Genomic DNA, 26,536 nt, shown 5'->3' with positions numbered 1-26,536 from the left:
TAGCCCAATCACAACTTGTGAAGAACTCAATATTAATCATAAAAAAATCTAACAACTAAATCTTCAATTTTGATCCCTATGATCACGGTTCATGAACAAGTTTTGATACTTCCTAAAAATATTGATATTAACTGTGATATAAAATATGCATTTTGTTCTCGTATCAGTATTCAATTAGTAAAAATGATACATTCTAATGCATTGCAATAAAAGAACCTTGATGTTATCATGTATTGACATCATATCGTATATCAAAATTAATCATCCAATCTTCTAGTGGTTTCTTAATTGAAGTCAATACCAGGTGATAGTGTGCGATACAATAGTTCTCATATCAAAATATGATTTTGCACATCAAATTATTATTCTCAAGATTCTAGTGAGTTTGTTTCTTTGTCGAGCTTTTCTTCGATACCAACCACCACCAAGAAATACCAACCTACTTGTATCCTAGTATATTGAAATGTGAATCCGATAAAATCATTGTCCAAAACTATGAATATAGTCTCGGTATAGAAGTATCTAAACTAATACAATTGAGAAATCGAAATTTGCCTGGCTTCATCAAATTGATACATCCTTATTTATTGCATTCCATATCAAAAATTCTTTCTTGTTTCATCCCCAAATATCAAAATGTGCTCTTAGTATCAAATTGTTGATCAATCTCTGAACTTGTCTTATTCAAATACTTGTAATTAAGCCTTAATCTTGTTTTCCATGTTTTAGATTAATGTGAAAGTTATAGAATACTTCAATTTTGCATAAAATCTTACCAACTTCCAACATTAATTCTAAAAGAGATAATTAGCACAATTATAGGTTAAAGTAATTAAATTGTACGCAAATATCCCGAACATATCACGAGTTAAGCTTCTCAAACTATGCATTTTACACACAAATACAATATCTTTAATGTTTTTCCATTGATATGGTAGTAAACCTCATAATTTGTTCTAGTCCCTTTTGTTAAGAATTTCGAACCCACCCACTTTTATTTTTATTTTAAAGTCCATTGCATTTGAGTTTTCAGCATACTTTTAGGGCCCATATTCATATCCATTAGGAAAATTAAATTCTAGCCCTTCAGTTTTTACTTTTTAGTCTCATCCCCTACCCATTAAAAAATAAAAAAAATAAAAAATCTAAGAGAGCATTCTACTTTTCTTTTTCGTTTTTTCACCTTACAACCAACCCTTTCTTCTTTCCCTCTCTTGTTCTTTTTTTCTTTTTTCTTCTTTTTTCCTTTGCCTTTCTTTCCTTTATTTTCCTCCCTTCCACAGCTGGCGCCACCTCCATCTCCGGCAGCATCCTCTGCCACCTGTCCCCGCCATCTACCATCGACAATACTGCATTGTCCTACAACCTATAGCCATTGTCAGTCATGCCGCCTCTCTCTCTCTCTCCGTCCCTCCCTCTCTTCTTTCCTTTCCCCTATTACCAACCCACTAGTCGTTGCCATTCCTCTGTCTCCACACAGTAGTCATGGGTTGCCCGTAATACCACCTTCTCCACTCACCACCATTAGCCACGCCACACTATAACCAGCTGTAACACCATGGCCACACCCTAAGCTCCATGGAAACCCTCGTGCCATCACCTCTATCTCCATCCACAATGTCGTCGCTCCTCTCACTACCACTGCCCATGGTTGCCACTCCATCTTCTCACCATTGATCACCATCTTCGTCCATTGTGCCACCCATCTCTGACATGGCATCATTCTCCCTTGGCTACCTTTTCCTCATTTTCGGCTCTTCAAGAGACATGGGTAAGTCTCATTGATTCCTACAATGCATGTTTCTGGGCTTTGTTTCTTTGGGCTTGATTAATTTGATCCATGAGTGGGCCTAGATATTGGGCTTATTCCATTTGGGCATTGGACTTGGTTTTTTATAATTTGGGCTTATTGGGCTTTAGTTTATTATATTTTCATTTGGGCTTGTATTGTTAGATGTCCTTGTAGGCTTGCTTTTGATTTGGGCTCGAGCCTAATTGAATTTATTTGATCTGAATTTCATATATTACTTTGGGTTTAGTCTTTAGATTCACTTTGGGTTTGCATTATTGCCTTGAGCTATTATTGTTTAGTTTTGGGCTTTGAATTCTGACTTAGGTGGTGTTTGTTTTTTGGCTGAATAGAAAAAGCCAAATATTTTAGCTTTTTCTATTCAGCTAAAATTACCTTATTGATACTAACTAACATAATTAAAGTGAACTTATTATCAATAAGTTTAGTTTAATGATATTGGTTGATGTCAATGAGTTACTTTTAGCTGAATAGAAAAAGCTAAAATATTTGGTTTTTTCTATTAAGCTAAAAAACAAACACAACCTTAGTCTTACTTTTTTTGGCACTATATTGCATGATTATGTAGGCTAATCACGGTAAAAGATGATAAAAATGTAAAATAAATATATGAACTTAAAAATAAGTTAATTGTTTTTACTTATTACTTAAAGTAATATCATTAAGTTTTTTACTTTATGTGTTATAATTTAGTTTTTTTATTAAATATATTTAATTTACTTAATGACTTAAATTTAGTTATTAAGTCAATTTAAATTATTAAGTTGGTTTATTAAACATAAAACTTAATATTTATTACTTAATGACTTAGGTTGATTTTAAGTTAAATTATACTTAAGTTATTAACTTAAAACTTATTACTTAATTTTTACTTTAACTATTAAAGTTATTTGATAAAATTAATTTAAAATTTATTTTAAATCATCAAATTAATATATTTATTTCATCAATTATAACTAGAGCAAAGAAGGTCAAATAATAATAGAGGCCATAGAGTAGCAAAAGGGATCGTGAAGGTAATTAGGGCAGATGAGGATAAAAAGGTAAAATAAAGATATGAAGTTTAAAATAAGTTAATTATTATTTTTACTTATTACTTAATGTTGCTTTTAATTTTAAGTCATGTCATTAAGTTTGTTTTACCAAACATACTTAATTTATTTAACGACTTAAATTAAGTTATTAAGTTAATTTAAGTTATAAAGTTGGTTTATCAAACACTCATTTAGGGAGTGTTCGATAAAATTTAATATTTATTTCTTAATAACTTAAATTGACTTTAAGTTAAATAATACTTAAGTTATTAACTTAAAACTTACCACTTAATTTTTACTTTTAAGTATTAAAGTTGTTTGATAAAATTAACTTAAAATTTACTTTAATTTATTAAATTGATATATTTATCCTCATAAATTATAATTATAACAAAAGAGGTTGAGTAACAATAGAGGTCGTTGAATAGTAAAGGTAATTAGGGCAAACGATGTAAAAATGTAAAATGAAAATTTAAAAAATAAGTTAACTGCTTTTATTTATTACTTAAAGTTATTTTTTACTTTATATCATATCATTAAGTTATTTTATCAAATATGCTTAATTTACTTAGTGTGAATTTGTGAGTGATTTTAGAAAACGTTTCTAGTATTTTTAACACTTGAATGATAAATTTTTTCAAGTATTACAAATATTAAAAGCACTTCTTAAAATCACTATCAAATGAGTTCTTAATAACTTAAATTAAGTTATTGTGTCACTTTTAAGTTATTAAGGTTATTTACCAAACACCTACTTATTCTTTACTATTCTTTTGTTAGGATTGTGAGAAAAATCTACCACCAAGAGAAGGTCAACAAGAAAATTTTTGAAAAAATCAACTTCTCCAAATGAGTTGTTTGTCATGTGCTTCATGTGAAATATAGAAGATTAAAAAAATCCCATATATGTAAAACCATAATTGTAACAGACAAATAATGAAAGAAAAAGACAGAAAACTATAAAGGAAGGAAATTTACAATTAAAATGTTTGAAAGTGCAGATAACGTAATCAAGCTCTTAATTTTCCCAACACCCCCACAGATTCCCTCTCTTTCTATATGTAGATTTATATATACGCACCTCTTCCTTGTAACCCTGTCTGAATATTTCTCGGGAAACAAACAGAGATGGGGCTTGGGGTTCAGGGGTGGTCCTGCATTCTGGTGGGTGTTGCTGCGTTCAGGGTTCAGGGGTGATAACATCAATTGCATGTTATGAAAGGTATTCAATTTTTACGTTTAGCAGAAGAAAAAAAAAATTAAAAAAGAAAACCGACATTGGTGTGTGATTATTTTCTTTTTATTTGAGAAATTTATTTATTTATTTAATTTTCATATTTTAATTAAAAAAAACATGTCATATATAAGATAGATAAATCAGGTTGGAAACTTCCAAGACCACGTTTAGTATCATAGAGCTTTTCTTTATAATGTTTTGATTTAATATTTATTTATTATTTTATTTTAGGTATATTATATAATATATTGGAAAAATATCTTAAAAATAATTTAGATTCTTTAACCCAATCAAACAAAAGAATACATAGTATCTCCAAAATTAATGCCTCTAATATACATAGTATTTCAAAAAAAATTTGTCTCAAATTATTAAAAAAATAAAAATAAAATTATTCATTTTAAAGCAAGAAATAATTATTAATTGAAATTAAGAGTTGAGTTTTGAATAGAGAGTTTTCTTAGGTACAATAAATAGTAGTGGGTATGGCTTGACTTAGAAAAGTTTTGATGACAAGATTTCTTGGAGTTGAAAACTAAATTTAAAAAAAAAAAATGAAATATGGAAAAAATGAAAAAAAAAAAAATATAGAGACATCTTGATCCTAATGCTTTTGCAACGGCTAGGTATGGGGACATTGCGGTCTACAATCATTTTCCGTTTTCAAAAGTTGTTATAATTGCTAAGTTGAATAAAAATAGTTGCAACATTATTGATTTGATACTTAGTAATTCATTTTATTTTGAGTAACATTATAATATTCTATTTGTTTGGTGTCGGAAAATATTAAAGAAAAAAAAATTCTTTGTTATAGCATGGATAACAATATATATAAAATTAAAATTATTTAAAAAATTATTATTTTTAAATTATTTAATTTTTGTAGAGAAAAAATAAATGAAAAAGTTTGGACAAATATACAAAATTAATTTATTAATTTAATTTTTTTATTTTTTTATTATTTTTTCTTTTTTTCTTTCCTTATTTGAATCATCAACTTTGGAAATACTCTCTGTATAAGCAAAATGCATATCACTTATCTTAGTTGAGAGGTTGAAACAAGTGTTGAATTCTTTGATTTGTGAGGTAGACACTCATACATTTAAAGCTTAAATTTCATTTAATGTTCATGGCTTGTCATTTGAAGGTTTTTTTTCCCCTTTTTAATCCATTTCTAATGGAAATTAAATGTGTGGAGTTGTAAAGTTTAACACTATTTGTCAACACCACACTAACTTAACACACTTTTTATGGATTTGGTTAGAATATAAATGAGTTTGAGTTAAATTCATGTTGACCTACATAACATGTTTAATAAATAAGTAATTTTAAATTTGTTTTTAAATAAATAGATTAATTGAGTTATAAACATATTGATAGAAATATTAATTATATAAAAATATATAAATAGATTAATTTTAATTTAGTTTTTAAATAAATAGATTAATTGAGTTTTAAACATGTTGGTTGAAACATTAATCATGTAGAAATATATAAATAGATTAATTTTAAATTTGTTTTTAAATAAATAGATTTGGTTGGTGTAACTCAATTTGATAATTAAATAGGTTAAATGGATTAGACGATGTGTTATTTGTTTAATAATTAGATAGTTTTTTTTGTTTAGGTTTTTAATATGATTATTATTCATATTGGGTTTGGGTTGAGTTATGTAGTATAATACCTAGGCTTTGACACGATATCAACATGAACCATCAACATGAATTGCCACCTCTAGAAAATGCTAACATATATAGGTGTTTTTTTCCCATCCATTTAAAATTAATATTACTTTAAGAAAAATTTACAAACTAGACTAAGACAAGGTAAAAATTTAAAGGCAATTTTCGTGACTTAGAATTTGATTTTTTTTTTCAAGCTTTTGAAATTTAATATTTTTCCAAGAAAATAAAGTTAAAAAAAATATTTTTTTTCTAATTTGTTTAGTAATAAGCTAGGCCTTCTGAACAAGTTAAATAATTTTATAAAGTTTACATGATATATTGTCATTATATTTGGCTACTGGTTACATGGTGGAGATGATGAAATTGCAGATTTGATGGACAAGATTTCTTGAGGAGATTCAAGGGGAAGAAGATTATGTACATAGGGGATTCAATGAGTCTAAACCAATGGCAATCAATGGTCTGCCTTCTTCATGCTACTGTTCCTGATCAATCCAGAATTTTTCAGAATGCAAATGATCCCATTACTTCAATTATTTTCCAGGTTAGTCAACTTTGTCACCCACCCACGGACCCACTCTAAATTACAAAAATCTCCTCTATATTTTCACCTTTCTTAAGGTTAATATAGTAATCTCATAAGAAGCCATATTTATTTTTACAATCTTTTTATTTTTATTCATTTATATATTTTCACTCCACATTTTTTAAAACTACATATTGAATGATGTTGTAGGATTATGACTTGTCGATTATGATATTTCACTCTCCATACTTAGTAGATATTGAAATCGAAGAAATTGGTTGAGTTTTGAAACTTGATCACTCCAACATGGTAATTTTGTAGCTTTGGTGGTATGGTAGTGGACGTACCCATCTGTACGTATTATTGTAGCTTCTGCACTTCTTTTTTATTATTCAATAATTTTGAGATAAACGAAAAACTTATAATGGATAATAATAAATTAAATTGGCAATAGTGTTACAATTATTTTCTCCTACCAGTGATTTCAATGAGCTAGCTGTATAACTCAGTTGTATGCAGAAATCACTGAGCCTGTATAACTTAGTTGTATGCATATTTCTGTAATTTTTTGGTTCCCCACATCCATGAATAATTAATTTCTTATACTTTCCTACATATTTAACAACCAACTGGAATTACATCTATAAAGAACTCAACTTTTTTGATAAGAAGACAGACAGGGGACTGCTGGCTGGGTTGGTTCCAGTCTCAGACCCCTTTCCAGAAGGGGACTTGCCCGAGGTGGAGTTGATTGTTGAGGACACCAGCAAGTTTGAGGATACAACTTCTTCAAATCCCAAGCCAACCCAAGATGATAACTCGGATTTGTACAAGCTGAAGGTTTCTACATGGGGGGTTTTTCCTAGACCCAGCAACATCTCAAAAACAGTATGATATTTTCTGTTTCTACATTTTACTTGAGAAATTGATGCATCTTGGTTCATGTTGCTGATTTTGTTTCTAGGATTAAGCTACTGATTGGAGGGGGTGGGGCCTGTTGGCGGATTTGGTTTAATATTGAGCTACTGATTGGATGAAATGAATATGACCAGGGTTGGAAACAAAATTGGACTGCCAAAGTTTCCAACTACAGAAGCAAACTAATCATCTAAATTGAGTGCAGCAAGCCCAAGTTAGTGCCAACACTTTGGGAAAAAAGATTGGAGCTAGAGAAAGAAAAGAGAAGAATAAAGTAAAGAAACATCTGAAAGTTAGTCTCTGCTTGTCCCTTAGGAGGAGGCTTTAACCTTTTTCTTTGTAAATCGCTTTTATCAAAACTGTCCTGTCAGTGATACTACCATAGTAGTTAATTCATGTACAAGATCATGTATTATTTTCTGATATGGTGAGAAAGAAATGAAACTTTTACCTTTTTCTTTGTAAATTGTTTTTATCAGAACTGTCCTGTCAGTAATACTAACCATATTAGTTAATTCATGTACGTGATCATGTATTATTTTCTGATAAGGCAACAATGGAACTTAATCCATATATAACTAGGTTAAGAAAAGATACTAAGGCCAAAAGAGACAAAAACATCATCCATCAGCATCGATGCATCATATATATGTGGACAACGAAGACTATTTATTTTTGTGAAAAATAAATGTAACAAATGTAACAAATTTTCAAACATAACAAATTTTTGTCTAAGATGTGAAAAAACATAACAAATTTTCAAACCTTGTAACAAATGTAACACATCACTTCTCTATCAATGTTAAAGATAAATAAGTAGAAGAATAAAAGGAAAAAAAGAAAAGAATTGGTTGGAGAGTCTAAGATGGTGATATTGAAATTGCGAATGACAAAGCTGCTAAAGAAGCACACACTAGATAGTTACTTGCTACATACAAAACTAAGATTGGATTAAATATCGATCCAAAGCTAAAGTCTGAATGTGACCAGGTTTGATTCAATCAAAGTACTACCTTCTTTACATAAAACATAGAAGAAAAATCAAACTCAAAATTGAACTTTGCTTTTAACTTCTCCTACCATTCATCATGGATTAAACACAACATAGAAAATATTAGATAAAAGGTGCCTGTACCTAATCTTGGAAGAGATTTTTTTTTATTCTTCTACTCCGAGTTATAAATTTTTGCTGAGTCAATGTTCCAATCTAACAAAAAAAAAGTAAAAAAAAGAAAAAGAAAAAGGAAAAGCAAAGTCAACAATTTGTGTGTTGTATGTCTGTTTGGCAGCATAACATAAGTGTTTCTATATGTAGGCATTGAAAGATGGTGACTCCTTGATGAATATTGGAAAACTCAAGGAAGCATTGCCTTATTATGAGAAAGTCATGGATAAGTTGGCATTTCAGGTATTTTCTGGAAGGAATGTAAACTGGCTGTTTATACAATTTGAGCTTCTTGCTATTAAAAAAAGAGACAATATGAAAATGCTTCAAGGGGTTTTCTACTTCTTTTCTGTGTTAAACTTTATCTTGGCCATGTAAACTTGTTTATTTGTCACTGCACCAGGAGCTGATACAATGTATCACTTCATGGGAACACCCAGTATCGCAAGTTTTTGTGATTCATGTCATGGAAGTGTGACTACAAAACCCAAGTGCTCTTATGTGTGACCAGATTAATCCAACACCTTTGTTCTGTTTGCATATGTGCAGGTAGAATGTTGAAGCATTGCATTTATAATTTTGGTAATTCAAAAAACCCAGGCTAATCCAACACCTGTATGTTCCATTCCAGTTGGACAATGAAAGCAGCAAACAGGTGGCCACGAGTGGCCAGTAGTTTTACTGTTATAACCATTGTTTTTATTAAAAATCCCCGGTCCTTAAATCTACTTCCAAGAGCTTCAAATTTCTCTGCACCATTGCACCTAAGTAGTCTTTTCAGACTTTCTCCAATCGCCCCTAGGGTGGATTTAGTTAAGTTTACATTAGGTGTGTAGTACTTGATGGGGTTGTTATTATACAAATTTTTCTTTAGTGTAGAGAATAATTACACAAGATTTTTGCTCTTTTATTTATTTCATTTCATATGTTTGTTTTTTGTGTAGAGTGAACTTCATGGATTAGCTGCTTTGCAGTGGTCTATTTGTCTAGATTCACTCAGCGGGTATTTTTTTTTCCTTGACTTAACAAGTCCATTGTTCTTTTACATAGAATTTGAAACAAGTAGATTGTCTTTTGATGAATGTAAGACTTTTGTTTTAGCTCCTGTTTATGATAAAGGCAATTTAGGATTTCAATTGATCAACTCATTTCTATCCACGTAGGGGCTATGGTGAATCCTCTTGGCCAGTTACCAACATGCAGGTTCAAATGCTATCAAGAACATAATGGATTGATTCAATTTGAATGCTTGTACACCTTTTGTTTAGTACAACATTTGGCCTCATTTTGTTTAGGATTGCAAATGAACTGAGCTGCTCATAAATTGCTCATGCCTGATGAGAAGTCTATGGGCATTATCAGGTATAGCTACTCATAAAGATCAACACAATATCTCTGGTTACTTGGAATACGAAAATTCTAACCACATTGACCCTTTTATTTCAACTAGATGACAGAATGAATTGTTTAGTTATCAACACTTTATCTTACATGTAATGTTAGAAAGACAAGATTCTTGTTCCAGATCAACCCTTTGGGCAACATTTGTCTAGATATGAGTGTTCTCATTTTCAGGGTCTAACAAGTAGGCAAGTTTGTGTTATGTGCTAGAATTGCATGGATTGAGATAAATTTGGAATGAAACAATTTCAAGCCATGTGTTTATGTGCTGTTTAGAGTTGGAGAAAGATATTGGGTCTAACTCATAGGAAAGGAAGAACAAATGTGATACTATTATGAACATTTGTTGTCCTAGATAATTTGGGAAGTTTGCAAATAATCATTGAATCACTGTCCTGATCTACAGTACTCAAGTAATTCATGAACATTTGATTCTGTCAAATTATTTTAGATTTCACATGTTGAATTGAGTTTGTTTTAGAATTGGGGCCTCTTGACTAGAAATTGAAAACTGCTAAGTAATATTAAATTTCTGTTGTCTAGTTATTGGAAGGATACGAAATAGATGCAATGGTTGACAAGCCAGATGAGGCTCGAGTTATGTATGAGAGGCTTCAGACTCACCCAAATGCCCTAGTGAGCAAGAAAGCCATACAGTTCATGTTCGGATTCCAGGTAACTAAGCAGGGACTGCACAAAATAATGTAGTGCCTGTTTGTATGGCCTCAAGGCTCAGGAGTCAAAAAAAAATTTTGAACTTATAGTAACAAAGAAAAGTAAAAAAAAAATGCACACATTTTTGTATCAGACAAGTGAAAAACGTTGCATTGGAGGGTGTACTTTTTACATAGGTTTGAACTACTCTTGAAGTAAATGGAAAAAAACAGAAAAGGAATATAGTTCATAAGCTAAATGGGATGTGTTGCTTGATTTGGAAGACTCAAAAATATGTTGCATATATCCTGCTTTGTCCCAATAATTTGTCATTGACATTTTGAAGTTGACTAATTTCATCATGCTTATTCTTCTGCGTTGCTTTCATTTTTGGTAGGCCATGGAAATGATGAAGGTTACAAGTCAACTTCCTTCAAAGAACACAGGCTACCAGAATTTTTTTGAAGCATTTATTGAAGATAAAGCAGATTACTCTCTAAAGGACAATGAAGTTGAAGTTGAAGTTGAACTTGGCCAAGCTCTCCCATATATTATTTTTCTTGTATCTCCCATTTTTATTGTGCTACTCATTGCTTTACAAAAGGCAACATAGATAGGAAGTTGAGAACATGCAAATTGCAATTGGGTTGTAAGTAACAAATGTTATCCTTCCAAATGTACATTCACCTCAGTTACTCTTTTTACACACAATACTATTGATCAAGTGATAGATCGAAATAATACCAAGAGCCATGTTCATACTTACAAGAAAATTTGGGATTATTCTCAGCAGGTGATGAACAGGTGAGCATAGATTGTGATTTTCCGGAACAGAGGTGTAGATCGAGATCCAATTCCAATTCCATTCATTTTCTGCAGACCATTGTTGAACCTCTTAGTGTCAATACCAATAAAAGTCTACATAAAAGCAAAGCATATAAGTTTTAAGTATTGGAAACTTATAGATAAAAGAACATATCAAAGTATGCAAGAAATAAAGGGTATGTTTGGAATCTATTTTTAACAACAACTCTCTAATCTTAAGAACCAAAACAAAAAAAAAACAAAAAAAAATAAAATTTGTTAGCATTTTTGTAGAAAATAATTTTTCTATTCTAAAAAACAAAACAAAAAAAAATTTAAATAGAAACCATGGTATTTTTCTAAGAACCTATTTCAGTTGTTTATATTTTTGTTCTTTTTTTTTAAATTATTTTTATAAGTTTTCAAATGTATTAGTTTGAAAAATGATTAAAAATAAAGCACTACAAATAAAATTTAATTTTAAAAACATAAAAATAGGTGACGAACATTTTAAGTTCCCAACATAATTTTGTTTCAAAAAACAACATAAATTTGCTTGGAAAATATTTTTGAAAATAGTTTTTGAGAATTGTTTTTAAAAAATATTGTATAATATTTTATAGAATAAAAGTATATTTGAGAATTTAAAATATTTTTAAAACATTTTTGAAAAATAAATTTTATTTGTAGTGTTTTATTTTTTAAGCCATTTTTTAAAAAACAAGTGAAAATAATTAAATATGTTTTAAAAATACACCACATTTTTTGTTTTCTACATGTTTTCATGTTTTTTTTGGTCCTTAAAAATAAATTTTCTTTATTTCTTTTTTTTAAAACAACTTCCAAACATACCCAAAGTTACTTGTCTCTATGTAATCTCTAAAATTACAAGATCATAATGGATGCGTGATGATTCATTCTCACTAAAATTAAATAAATCATAGTGTTATGGTATTTATGGTGTATATTAGACTTGAATTTATAGTTTATATTGATAGGTGTTTTAAGGTGGGATATACTCACTTTCTACTAATAAGTATATGTTTCTTTATCAACTTTTAAATAAATAAATTTTATATCATTCCAATTTCTATAAATAATAAATATGCCCTCAAATCTCTCTCTAATTCAACACTTAAATTCTTCAAATTTTAGACTCAACTCAAGTACCTGATTCAAACTTGGCATCCTCATCACTCCATGACTTCGCCATCCATTTCTATGCGGGGGATATGAGCAATCTTGCGCCATTCTTTCCCTTTATCCCTTGGGCACCGTTTTCTCAGCACAGGACATCTATAAATCTCGAGAACAGAGAGGGAGGAGGGCAGCCCCTGTTTCGGAAAGGACTTTAACTTAACGCACTTACCAATCTCGAAACGTCCCAGAGATGTGAGGTTTTGAAGCCCCAGATTGTCCAGGGATTTCAGATATGGAAAACTACGAATCTCGAGAGAGAAGAGAGTGGAGGGCAGCAGCCACTCCTCGGAAAATGACTCCAACTCTTCTTCTATACCTCCACTGATAATCAAATATCTAAGGGAGGGAAGCGTTTGTAAGCCCCATTCCTTCCGAGATTCCATAAGCTTGTAGCAGTCCGATATATGAAGTGAAGATAGATTAGTCGGCAAACCCCCTTCCGGAAATGAAACAATTTCTGGACATTCACTTATCCACAACTCGTCAAGCGATGTAAGGAGGGTGTGCATCCGTTGGGGCAGTGACTTAAGCTTCATGCAACTGCAGATCCAAAGGGATCTCAGGTTGGAAGCTGGCAATCCTCCTTGTGGAAAAGACACCAGATTCGGGCAATCCCAGATCTGTATCCTTCGGAGAGATGTGAGATCCATGTTGCGAAGTCCATCTGGAATGTAAAAGGACTCCAGATTTTCACAATTCCAGATATGAAGTGTCTTAAGCTTTGTGAAGAAGGCTAATGGAAAGGACGTGAGAGAATCACAACTTTTATACATACATAAATAGGTAAGCCAAGGGTAGTAGTTGTGCGTGGTCTCCTCAGGAAGGGGTAACTTTACTTTCCCACACTGCCTGATTTCAAGTGATTTCAATGAAGAGATGATGGGCAAAGACGCAAGAGAATCACAATCTTCTATGTACAGGCTCTGGAGACTGATATTATTTTGAGTCATTCTCTCTGGTAGGGTCTCTAGAATGCGGCACTTTTCTATTCGAAGGGTTTCAAGCATGGGGGGCAGCCCCATCTCTGGAAGAGAGGAAAGACTCTGACATTCCTTGATAACCAACTTCCGGAGGGATGTGAGCTTAAGCAAAATCGCTGGCAATTCCACTTGTATGGAACAAATATCACTCACTTCCAACTCAGTTATTGAAGGCAGGTGGACAACACTTCTCAACACTACCTCATCACATTCTTTTAAATTCAGTTTCTGAATGGAGGGTGCCTCTGGAAGCTGACACACCAATTGCCCACATTCTAAAATTACCAGACTTGTTAAAACAGGAAGGTGCTTGGGCAAATCCCCTTTCAGCTTTGGACAACTCTCAATACGGAGCTCATTGAGACTAGGGAACTCCCCCCCTTCGACTCCAAAACAATCCCATTCCTCCCACACTGATATCTCCTTGAACACCAGAGTATGCAGGCTTCCAAATGGCTTAAATGAAGAAGGCCCATTCCCATAAAACTCCTGCCCCACCTTTTGCAGAACATCATTCTTCACAATGGAGAGGTTCTGGAGAGACGGTAGCTGTCCAAGCGGTGGCAAGGATGCACAACTTTTACAGTTAGAGAATTGTAGACGCACCATGTTGATGAATGAAGGTTCCCCTAACCAGCTTGGAAATTTTGCACCATAGTAGCATCCAATGGAGAGTTCTTTCAGGTTGCTATGAGGTTGCAGCTTTTCCAGCACACTTGCTGCATCCTGTGAATCACCGGCAATTGCATTATCATCTTCCCAATCCAATCTTAACTTGTCAAGGCACTCCTTACCCTTCATATTACTCTTCAAGGCATCCCTAGCATCCACCACATTCTGCAACTTCAAAATGGCAAGTGTACCACTAAGGTGTGAAAGGTCCCTCAATTCCCCAACTCTTGATCCTGTATGCTTACCGACAACAAAAGTAGTCAAAGTTCAAAGATTTTTCATTCTACTCATTTCCCTTGGCATCCTTTCTAGCTCAGTCCCATCGATTTTGAGATGACGTAAGTTGATTAGTCTTCCCATTTTTGTTGGCAAATCAACAAGATATCTACACTCTGATAGTATCAACGTCTGCAAGTTGAAAAGAGTAGTTATTGATCCAGGTAGTGTTCTAATTGGAGTATGAGAGAGGTCAAGATAGCGTAGGTGTTTCAAATTTTCAATTGAGTGGGGCAATTCTTCAATGTCATAGTAAGTCAAAGACAAAACCCGCAAACACCTCAATGTTGACAACAAACAATGTGAGACCTCCTTGCTTAAATAGAAATTAGGAAATGGATCAGAATAAGGAGCCAGTGCTAGCAAGGTCCGTAGACTATAGATGTCAAGAAATGATTTAACTTCCTTGAAGACTTTGAAATATTGCCAAATATACGAAGAATGTCGAATCTCCTTAGAAATTTGATTTTGCTGTTGAACCTCCAATCTAAAACAAAATTTTTCTGATATAAATTGTGCCAAATCATGAATCAGATCATGCATCACAAATTGAGAATCATTGTCATGGTATTGTTGAAAGAACGACCTTGACAATAGATTATCGAAACATATGCTACCGAACTCTTCTACAGTTTCCCCTCTTTTGGAGCCATCTAAGAAGCCTTCAGCCATCCATAACAATACTAACTTCTCTCTTTCAAACACATAGTCCTTGGGGAATATGGAACAATACGCAAAACATCGCTTCAATGTTGTAGGGAGATAATAATAACTCAAATTCAAAGCAGGAAGAATACTATTTCGCTCATTTGGCAAATCCCATATTTCATTGTTTAACACTTCATTCCAAGCAGTGTTATCTTGTTTAGAGCGTAATAAACCTGCAAGAGTCTTCACTGCCAAAGGCAAACCTTTGCATTTTTTTGCTATCTTCCTACCAATCGATTCCAAGTTTTGGCATGCATCTGAATTTAGATTTTTGAAGGCCTGCTGTGAGAACAATAACCAACATTGTTCATCAGTTAGTTGACCAAGCTGATAAGAAGGCCTTGTTCGCATAATTGAGGCCACATTTTCATTGCGAGTTGTTACTAAGACCACGCTGCCTTGTGCTCCGACATAAAAAGGAGCTTGTAGGACATCCCAGTGGTTGAGATTCTCGTTCCATACGTCATCTAGAACAAGGAAAAATCTTTTCTCCTTCATTTCATTCTTCAATTTTTCTTGAAGCGATTCCAAGGTTTTAAATTCACATGGACATTTTGTGATGGACTCGAGAATTGCTTTAGTTATCCCTACAACATCAAAATCATCCGAAACACAAACCCAAACTCTCTTTTCAAAACGATTCTCCACCCTGCCGTCATTGTAGATGATCTGAGCGAGGGTTGTCTTGCCAATCCCGCCCATGCCGACTATGGAAATGATAGAAACTTTATCGACCTGGGTTGCTTCATCTGACAGCATCAATTCAATGATCTTCTCCTTGTCAGCATCCCTACCATGAATACGAGACTCATCTACTAAAGAAGTAGTCGGTAGCCTTTCTTCAATTCCAAACGACACCCCTCCAACACCCTCCCTCAGATGAACGTCAAGTCTCCGTTTGGCAATCGCATCTAACTACCTTGTGATTTTGTTTATTTTTTCACCCATCTTTTTGTTAAAGGACATAGCTCTAGGATCCAAAGCACCAAAAGTTGGGATGAGCTTGCGTACCTTACTTGTGCTGGCTTGAGAGCCTTCTGTCAAACTCCTTTGCCTGGCTTTAGTATCAAACTCATCCACCACATCTTCAATGTCATAAGCCAAAGATTTGAGGTCATCCAGCCAAACTTTCACTGCTTTCTCCCTGATCTGCTTGTTCTCAGCATCATCCACCACTGCTTCAATATGGGTCAACGTCTTCCTCCAGTCTTCGAGTGTTCTGTCAACTATTTTCCGGCGAGCGTACTCTAATAGGGGGAAGGCGATCAACTTGTCAATCAACACACCAAGGAAGGAAGATCCAACTGCCTCAGCCACAAACATACTTTCAGTAAATGGGGGAGAGCAAAAGAGATAGGAGAAGGGAAAGTTTCCACAGATTGTAAGATTGTTGTTGTAGTGATTTAATACATTTAATTACACAATTCCTGCAATTCCTCTTTTATTAATAGTTTAATAGTGGACCACATGCTGTGCTATTCATGTTTTGAGCAAGTGGCGCTTTCTCTTATAAGGAATCTCCGGTGAATTTTTTGATGTGTTTGCAAATTTTTGTATTAGAAGGGAATAGCTACCCTTTTCCCATCTACATTAAGAATCTTGCCGGCCACATTACTTTTAAAAAGAGGAAAAACATACAGACTGCTTCGCTTCCCGGAAAAAAAAAAATGAAATTATTTAAAATTGATTATTTGGACAAAAATTTGTTTACATCCAACTCATTTCACCCAATTTCAACTAAAATTTATTAGTCGCTAACTCACACCAATAAATATATTAAAGCCCCATATGCAATCTTACTTTCTTAATTTTTCAGTAGTAAGGAACAGTATGATAGTGTATTAGGTCACAAATTGAACAAAAAAAATATGTACGAAAAAAGATGTAAAGATGTATATGATTAGTTCAATTTTCATCAATTTAAACAAAATTGATGTAACGACCCACTCCCAATTATATAGATATTGTCCGCTCTTGGCTCAAAGGGGTTCTCATAAATGTTACCATATATATTTTTCTTTGTAGTGTTCCCTATCCCATATGGGATATCACAAGCACCTTCCAATATAGATACAATGTTCTTGTTGTGTCCCACAGAATTACAGGTTGAAAATAAACTCTAATACCATTTTTTATAATATGTTATCAATTTTGTAGATATTGTTTACTCTAAATCTAAAGGAGTCCTCATGACTTTAAAACGTATCTACATTATTAAGAGGAGTTTATACATATATAATCATAATAACTTTCTTTCATATCCAATGTGGAATATCACAATTGAAATTTTTGATTTTATATGAAATCAATTTAATAAATTTTATTTATTTATTTTTTTTTTTTGAGCAACTTGACTTAGTTTAGCTTTTTGGAGTTCACCAATTCGTCGGTTGTGAGGCGTTTAATAAAATATTCTCCCACTTGTTGGTATCAATATGGAGTTGCTCTTATTGGTAATGGTGAGTGACCAAACAGGATGTACAGGAAATTTTGCGTTATTGGTAGTGGACAGGTATGCCTTATTTAAAATAAAAGAAAATGTTTTTTAATAATGAAGTCGTGAAGGCAGAAAGTGAAAATTAAAAATGAGCTCACAGTTTTTACATAGCAATTTATCTTTGATTTTCCTTGAGGGATCACAATCATAAAAGCTCAGCACTGACATCCTCTGAGTTGCACTCTGTTTGAAGTGCCATATGTCCTAGAATTCCCCTGATTTTTATGCTACCAACTGGTAAAGAAGTCATCATATGGCACATGTTGAAGCTCATCCATTTTAGATATGGCCATGAATCTTCAACCTCCAATAAACCATACTTCATGACTCCATTGAAATTATAACTAGGAAGCAATTGTGTTGATGGTGGAAACACAATGGAATTAAAATTACAGTCTACACAGTAGAAAAAACCTATCAAGTTTACTCAACAATCAAAAAGGAAAACCATCTCTTGGTTCTTGGTAGCATTCACTTGTGAGAAGAAATTAGGGCTTGGGACTCCCCTAAACCCAACCTCATCCATTAATAAATTCGGCTAGAAGATTGCCCAATCACTTGTCCTTTCTTCCTTGGTTTAATTCAATCATTCCGAGGAGAATCTTATCCTAAACTTCCTTATTTTATTACCACCCACCAAGACCACTCCCTCCCATTTTTTTTTCCAAGCTCAAATAATAATAATAATGAGTGGGTATTTGTTTAACTAGAATTGGTTCAGGTACCCTGTTTTTAGGGCCATCAGCTTCTTTCCACACTCTAAATAGTATTGGGTTTTTCTGTATTTTTCTTAAGAGGAATCTGTTATCCATATGCCCAAACAGTGTAATACTATGCAAATTCAATGAGAAAAAATATATATATATAAAAATATAAAAATAAAAAGTGCCCATTAAGAATTCAATGATAAATCCAACCATTCCACTAGAGCTGAATGATTATAAAAATGTGGCATTAACCAATGACAATATCCATACCCACATCTTTTGGCCTTTGCTTTTGTTTTCTCTCTTCAAACCAAAAAAATAATAGTAAATGGGGATAACAAATATTCCACACTGGTTTCATTTTTGCTGCACAATTCTTAAATCTTCTCTCATTGCCCACGAAGGACAAATAATAATGATAGACTTCCAACACCATATCTCTTGGGTTCTAAATCAAGCAAGCAATTGTAAGAACCCTTTAAAAATTCAAAGATAAAAAGTAGAAAATGGAAAAACCTCGAGTAGTGCATATTTTGATTTAGAACCCTTTAATTTGTGTTAAAAGGTTGCATTTATAGCTGATGAGTTTTGAAATGAACCTTTTTTCATTTTCTTTCTACATGTATCAAAAACTACAATAGCTTCGAGTAGAAACTGGGTTTTAGGATAATAAGAGTTTTGATGTGAATGGCACTATGGGAGTACCTTAATAGTGGGATGATCTTTGCTTCCATTTATGTGATGGAAAATTGATTCATATGTGAAAAGCCTATTTATACATTTCCCACCATCTTTGTCCTTTAAAGATCATGCAACTATGACCAACCTTTTTGCACTTATATAATATATTTGTTATTAATTATGAAAGACTCATTTTGATAAAAAAAAAATTTTTAAAAAGTACCTGACTTGCTTGATAAGACTCAACCCAACAACAAAAACATATGAGTTGGGATGGTTTGGCTCCAATATAGTGTTGGACAGTAATTAGTATGGATTCCTTTTTATAAGAAATATTGTATAGAATATCTCCTTAGTTGATATATCATTATAATATTACATTTCCTTATAAAATAAGGAAAATTATTAGGAATATCTCTATAAATATTCTAGATCATAAGGGGAAAAAGTTATAAGATGAAGATGAGTTTGTAGATACTATACGAAGAGGATAGAGATATGAGGAAGAATGAGAGATATCCGGTGGTGCAAGAAGGCTTGTGGTTAAGGGTGCGGATACAAGAAGTGGGGAAACATAAGATGTTTCGGAAACCCAATATTTGTATCTAGTCCTGCCCTCTATAATGCTCTCTATTATATAGTATCAAATTCTTCCTTCATCCGTGGATGTAGGCATGACTAGTTGAACCACATTACAACCTTGTGTATCATTGTGTTGATTGTTTTATCTTTGTGTTTTTTGATTAACCTTGTTTACATTAAAGCTTATGTTGGCACAACAAACTGGTATTAGAGCTTCTGCTCGCACAACATATAGAAACTCCCTTTTTCTATTGGGTTGGGGTGGGATCAGCATTGCCTTATTGACATTTGTAATAAATATAGTGTGATGAGAATCAAAAGTAACATACCAATTCATATTAGAACATAGTACTTGTCAATTGAACTCTACCAATTTTCAATAGTCATCATGATTCATTATTATCTTAGCCGTTGTTTACATATATTACTTGTTTTTTGCTTTTAAAATAAGAAATTGTAATAACTTTTATATAAAATACAAAACTCTTAAAGACTTAAGAAGAAAAAGTAGTAGTTTTAAACTGGTTTTAAAAAGTTATGGTACTTTTTAAAAGCGATTTTTAGAGACATGATTGCTTTTATATAAAGCTTTTGATCTTAAAAATAGAAATATGGGAAGTTTATGCAACCCTTGGATTCCTATAGATGAAAACATAGTCCTCACAAAGTGGATCTAGCAGTAACAATTTAATTCAACCTATCTAAAAGAAATAACAATAAGCATTAAATGAAGAAATAGCTTATGAACGAAAATGGATAAATAATGTTAGATTCATGAGTGGCAAGAATATGACCTACATTTCATAAAGATTAATAGAGAAGGCAACTACAAAATCTTAGATATATATATAATTGAGCTTGTCCTCATCTAGAACCATCATTAGTATGTGAGTACTTTTTAAAGTTAAAACATGAGAATAGAATTATAGCTCATAGTGAAATAGTTAAAAATAGATGTCTTTCAAGAAGTTTTAAGAGTTGTAACAAACTATTCTTCACTTGTTAGCACAAATACGTTTTTTATGCTTGGCATCCAAATTAATTTGGACTTTCTCTGGCTAAAAATCAAACAAGCTAGAATTTTTGCATCTCTTTAAATCTTATAGTGCCTTAGAATAAATAATCCAGACTTTAAAGTTATGTTTAGTTTTTAAAAAGCATAGAAAAGAAAAAATTGTTAAGAAAAATGATTTTCTCATATTTGATTGTATTATGAAAAATACCAATGAAAATCAAATATAATTAAAACTAGGTAGAAATTCATGCATTTTCAAATTATTTAATTTTTATATCCAAAAGTTAAAATGAGTGAAATGAGTTTGAAGTAACATAAAAAATAATTTATTGACTTTGACGCTATTTTTTATTTTCTTTCCTTCTACTTTCTTTTCCTTGCATTTTCCTTTTATTTTCTTGGGAACCAAACATATCTTAACATTTTTGAACTTCTAAGTGATGATGTTCCTCATAGATATGATATGTTAAGTTTTAGTAAAGACGTTTGGATAATGTTGGTCAATGCTCAAGATAGGGAAGAAACTTTTTTTTTTTTTTTTATGTTTACCTTTTTATAAGAGAAAGTTGGATTTTTTTTTTTTTTTTTTTATAATGAGCAGCAAGTGATTTGTTCACTAATATAAAATTATTATGAATATTATTAATATAAAAAAATTAAATTGAAAAATTATAAAATAAAGTTAATATGATTATTATTTTAAAAAAAAAGGTATATAATGATTAAATAATTCAATAAAAAGAAAATAGATTTTGCTAGTTTCCCCTCTACACTAGAATGAAAATTCTTAAACATGAAAATAAATGATCTAGTATATTATATTATAATGTTATTTAATTATCTATTAATTTATAGTTCAAAGTGCTTAAATAATGGATTACACTTGAATTTTTATGTTAAATCATTATTTCAAATCCTGGGTTGTGACAATTATAGGTTTTTTTTTTTTTTTTTTTAAATTTGGAATGTGAATGTCATAATGAATTGATTGAGAAATATGAATGATAAAAATAAAAAAAATCATATAATAAGTATATTTTAAGGAAAATAAAGGTCTCATCGTCAATTAAAAACACTAAAGAAAATGAAATGTACCACAAAAGCATAGAAGATAAGAGATGCTATTTATTTATTGCTTCAAATTTATATTCTTTTTTCATTAGGAAGCTCATCACTTTGACACATAATTTACTATCTTTTTGAAAACAAATTGATGATTAAAAGATTTATTGATAATCAACCATAACTACCTTACCCACACCTTTTAAGGACAACATTGAAACACATATATTATTGTCATATAATTATCATTTTTTTTTGCAATAATTTAGTTTTAAATTAATAATTTTATTTTATTTTTTATTTTCAAGTGTAATAATAGTATATTGAGAATAAATTAACTTAGTACATTTTTAAATTAGTATAGTATTAAATTTAAATTAATACATTTTTACAATTAATTAATAAATTTTAAATAGAGGTAAGTAAATTAACTTAACATAGTAATATATGTGAATCACATAATTAGTATATTTGTAATAATTTAACTTCATAATGAGTATACATTTACAAAATTCACATTTCTTATCAACTGACTCTATATAATTAAATTTAATATTGCAAATCATATCATACATATATCAATTTCTTCAACAAAACAACTTTAAAATGTCTATTATAATTTTAATTTCATTTTTAAGAGTTTTTTCTTACATTTTCATAAGTTTTGATCAATTTTTGGTCTATTAATATTTTGTGTCAAAATATCCGCCGATATATCTCCGATATATCCATAAAATCCAAGTACTGATATATCCGTGATTACTGATATTTTCATCTTTAGGTGTTAGTGGATCTACATTTACATCGATTCTCACTAGCAACTCAAGGATAATAAGAGTTCTAATGTGAATGACACTATGGGAGAACTTTAATAGTGAGGTGATCTCTGCTTCCATTTATGTGATGGAAAAATAAAATTCAATGTAAAATTGATTCATATGTGAAAAGCCTATTTATGCATTTCCCACCATCTTTGTCCTTTAAAGATCCTGCAATGACCAGCCTTTTCACGCTTATATAATATGTTTGTTATTAATTATGAAAGACTCATTTTGATAAATTTTAAAAAAGAGTACTTGACTTGCTTGATAAGACTCAACCCAACAACAAAAACATATGAGTTGGGATGGTTTGACTCCAATATAGTGTTGGACAGTATCGCAATTTCCTAATTAGTATAGATTTCTTTTTATAAGAAATATTGTGTAGAATATCTCCTTAGTTGATATATCATTGTAATATTACATTTCCTTATAGAATAAAGAAAGTTATTAGCAATATCTCTATAAATATTTTAGGTCATGCGGGGAAAAAGTTATGAGATGAAGATGGGCTTGTAGAGACTATACGAGGAGGATAGAGATATGAGGAAGAACCGGAGATATCCGGTGGTGCAAGAAGTCTTGTGGTTTAGAGTATGGATACAAGAAGTAGAAAAACATAAGATATTTTGGAAACCCAATATTTGCATTTGGTTCTACCCTCTTTAATGTTCTATATTGTATAGTGAAAAAAATTTCCTTTATCTATGGATGTAGGCATGACTAGTTGAACCACATTACAACCTTGTATATCATTGTGTTTATTGTTTTATCTTTGTATTTTTGGATTAACCTTGTTTACATTAAAGCTTTTGACTCAACAAATTGGTAAAAACTCCCTTTTGTCATTGGGTTGGGTTGGGGTGGGATCAATATTGCCTTAATGACATTTGTAATAAACTACTTCAATTAATTAATGTTTTATTAAATCTAAAAATCTAAATATTTGAAAAACTCTTAGAATCAAAACAATAACAAAACTACTAGTAAAAAAAAATATTTTATAAAATATCAAATATTTAAATGAATTTTAGTTTTATCAATAATTAAATAACATATGATTTAAATAAATATATACTAATTTATAAATTAGTAAATACTTCATTTAAATAATTATATAGTTATTCATAACCAACAATTCATTCTTTTATACGTAGTATTAGTATATATAGATAAATATTCACTTATCAATACATTAGTAATTTATTCATTTATTAATAAATAAATAACTCTATTAAAATAATAATTTCTCTCAATCATATTAGTATTATTTTATAAAGGTTTTATTGATTTAAAGTTTTTTATTTTTCCATTTTAATACATATAAAATAATAAAAAAATATTTTCTAGAAAATAAGTTATAAAAATTATAATCTTTTACTTATTTATTAAATATTTTTATTCTTAATATAATTAATAAAAATTAAAAATTAAACCGGTGTGAGAAATTCTCACACCCACATGCCTCCTTTCAAATTTATGGGGCCTAGTCACTTATGATGTTGTCCCTTCAAACTTATATTATTTCTCATATATATTAAACAATTTTTAAACACCTCTGTGGACCCCGCATTTCGGCTCATGCGTTTCCCACTCGATGGCGAGCTCGATTTTTATTTGAAAAATTGATTTTAATTGATTATTAAGAAAATGACTTGGAGTCGCCACTTATTTTTGTTTTATTTTTAAAGGATAAACAAAATAAGAAAGAAAAACCCTAAGTGTGACTCCTTATTTTGGAAAAGGTGGTCTGTGAAAAACCGGATCGGATTCGGGGGTCAGGTTACTGATTGGGAAGGTACGGTAAAGACCGTAACACCCCTCTAAGCCCCTAAAGTCGGGTCTCTACTAATAAAATGAAGCAATCATGGCAAATGATGAGGAAAACAATGAATACCCGGAATAAATCATCCACACGTGAGAATCAAAATATGCTTGGACAATTACCAGAGTGAAAGTAGGTGCGTACCTGGGCGACGAGCCACCATGCGCTATCAAGAGAGAGGTTAGTGCACAATTAAGAAATAATAGCATACATGTCGGAGAGCAGGATAAATAAATCGTGCGTGACAAACAAAACAATCAATCATAAAATCACGTATGTGGGGGCCCCCACCAAAGCCCGATTGATCTTGCATGAATTAATCTCACAAATTCCATTGTTCTGAAATTATGAAAATGATATTCATGCTTATATAAAGTTAAGAGAAAAATAAGATTATTTGAAAACCAAAGTGGAATTAAAACTGTTCGAGTGAAAACTGGATTTTTGAAATTCGCTTTGAAAATCAGAGTCTTAGAGATTATTTTGAAAATTGGATTTTTAGAAATTAAATTTAAGAATTGGAATTTTAGGGATTAAATTCGAATGAAAACATAATTTTGAAAATTATTTGGGAAGTAGAAACTATGAAAGTTAAATTATGAAAAATGGGACTTTAGAAATTAAATTTTGAAAGAAATTAGAATAGGAAATTATTTAAGAATTAGAAATCATGAAAATTAAATTACATAAATTGGAATTTTGGAAATTATTTGAAGGTGGAATTTTTCTAAAGATAAATAACTAAAATGATGATGATAATAATATTAATAACAATAAATAAATAAATAAATAAGTGGAATAATAATAATAATAATAATGAAAACAATAATTAAATAGATGAACGTAAATAGTGAATTTTTTGAAATTGGAAATTAAATTTGAAAATTGGAAAATTGGAATTTTAGAAATTGGGAATTTAATTTGGAAATCGTAATTTTTAAAGGATTATTTAAAGATGAAAACTTGTAAGATAAAATTATTTGGGTGCTAGATTTCCATAAATCAACTTTTAAAATTTGAGGGCTTTGGAAATGGGCCAAGGGTGATAACCAAGCAAATGGGAGCATTTAGGAATGGGCCAAGGTGGAGAGAAAATTTAAAATGATGCTCATGGGCCTGGGCTTCAAAATGCACTTTGAGATGACCCTAAAATGGAGAAAGGCCTTCAAAATGCACTCACGGGCCTTGGGCTTCTCCAATCCATCGTGCAAGAAAATAAGTTTAGTGGGCTTTGGAAGTGGGCCAAGAAAGGTGGCCATGCAAAGGTGGGTTGATGGGTATTTGGAAAATGGGTATGTGGTGTAGAGAGATAACCGGGTAGGGAGTAGAAAGTGAGTGAGTTAGTGAGAAAATGAGGGTTGGTAGTGGTGGTGGTGTAGAGAGAGAAAACAGTGCATGAAGGGTATGTGGTGTAGAGAGAGAAAGGTGGTAAGAAGAAGAAAAATGGGTAAGTGGAGGATAGTTATGCATGGGAGGGTGGTGATATACATGAGGGCATGGAGGATACGGGTATGGAGGTTAGCATGGGTATGTGTTGATGAATGGCAACCATGGGGGGTGGCCATGCATGCACGATTCCCATGCATGTAGGTGGGTGGCTTTGGGATTCCTATGGGGATGAGCATGGCATGGGTATGGTGGGCAGCCGGGTATGAAAAGGGATGGTTTGCATGGGTATGAGGGGTGATGGCTATGGGTGCATGCATGGGATGAGTGATATGGAACGAGCTAGTGAGAGAAAGGGTGATGGGAAGGAAAATGGGTATGAAACAATGGGTTTGATGGCTATGGGTGCATGCATGGGATGAGTGATATGGAACGAGCTAGTGAGAGAAAGGGTGATGGGAAGGGAAATGGGTATGAAACAATGGGTTTGATGGCTATGGGTGTATGCATGGGATGAGTGACATGGAACGAGCTAGTGAGAGAAAGGTGGCGACATGCATGGGTAAGGTGGGCATAGAAGGGTGGTGGCATGCATGGCTTCATGCATGTGGATAGGAAGTGGGCATGAAGAACGTGGTGTAGAGAGAGAAAGGTGGCGACATGCATGGGGGGGAATATGCACCGAATAGTGAGAGGGAATGGGTTTGGTGACGTTCAAGAAGAAATGGAGGTGTGTATGAGAGCTATGGATGGGTATGAGAGCAATGGGAATGCATGAGGGATAGGTTGATGGGCATGGTGGATGGCAATGGGGAAACGGGCAGTGGGTTTCATGCGCACAAGGAGTGAGAAAAGGTGGCGGCGGGTAGCAAAACAGTTCAAACGAGACA

At 31.9% G+C, this 26,536-nt stretch overlaps 2 protein-coding genes and 1 pseudogene across 2 annotated transcripts; 1 reads left to right on the top strand and 2 right to left on the bottom strand.

The window, feature by feature from the left end:
• The first annotated feature begins 1,713 nt into the window (after nt 1–1,713).
• LOC109123748 (uncharacterized) lies at nt 1,714–11,154 on the top strand (annotated as a pseudogene).
• Nucleotides 11,045–14,350, bottom strand: LOC109123749 (putative disease resistance protein At3g14460). The gene is made up of 2 exons (XM_059741528.1): nt 12,405–14,350; nt 11,045–11,303 (listed from the first exon to the last, which is right to left on the bottom strand). The coding sequence occupies exon 1, from the start codon at nt 14,213–14,215 to the stop codon at nt 12,428–12,430; it is 1,788 nt and encodes a 595-aa protein (XP_059597511.1). The 5' UTR covers nt 14,216–14,350; the 3' UTR covers nt 11,045–11,303; nt 12,405–12,427.
• LOC109123747 (putative disease resistance RPP13-like protein 1) lies at nt 14,350–16,464 on the bottom strand. Its single transcript, XM_059741529.1, has 2 exons — nt 16,082–16,464; nt 14,350–14,494 (listed from the first exon to the last, which is right to left on the bottom strand). Exons 1-2 carry the CDS (start codon nt 16,391–16,393, stop codon nt 14,354–14,356), a joined length of 453 nt encoding a protein of 150 aa, XP_059597512.1. The 5' UTR covers nt 16,394–16,464; the 3' UTR covers nt 14,350–14,353.
• Nucleotides 16,465–26,536: the final 10,072 nt, after the last annotated feature.

The sequence above is a fragment of the Vitis vinifera genome, chromosome 13 (assembly GCF_030704535.1).
Source record: "Vitis vinifera cultivar Pinot Noir 40024 chromosome 13, ASM3070453v1".
Taxonomy (NCBI): Eukaryota; Viridiplantae; Streptophyta; class Magnoliopsida; order Vitales; family Vitaceae; genus Vitis; species Vitis vinifera.
The sequence above is the reverse complement of the archived record's forward strand: the minus strand, read 5'-3'. Positions and strand labels throughout refer to the sequence as shown.

Coding starts and splice junctions, on each gene's coding strand:
- LOC109123747 (XM_059741529.1), bottom strand. CDS start 16,393: ATGTTTGTGGCTGAGGCAGTTGGATCTTCCTTCCTTGGTGTGTTGATT. Junction 14,495..16,081: donor CTCAAGCCAGCACAAGTAAG/GTACGCAAGCTC, acceptor TTCAACTTGCAG/ACGTTGATACTATCAGAGTG.
- LOC109123749 (XM_059741528.1), bottom strand. CDS start 14,215: ATGAAGGGTAAGGAGTGCCTTGACAAGTTAAGATTGGATTGGGAAGAT.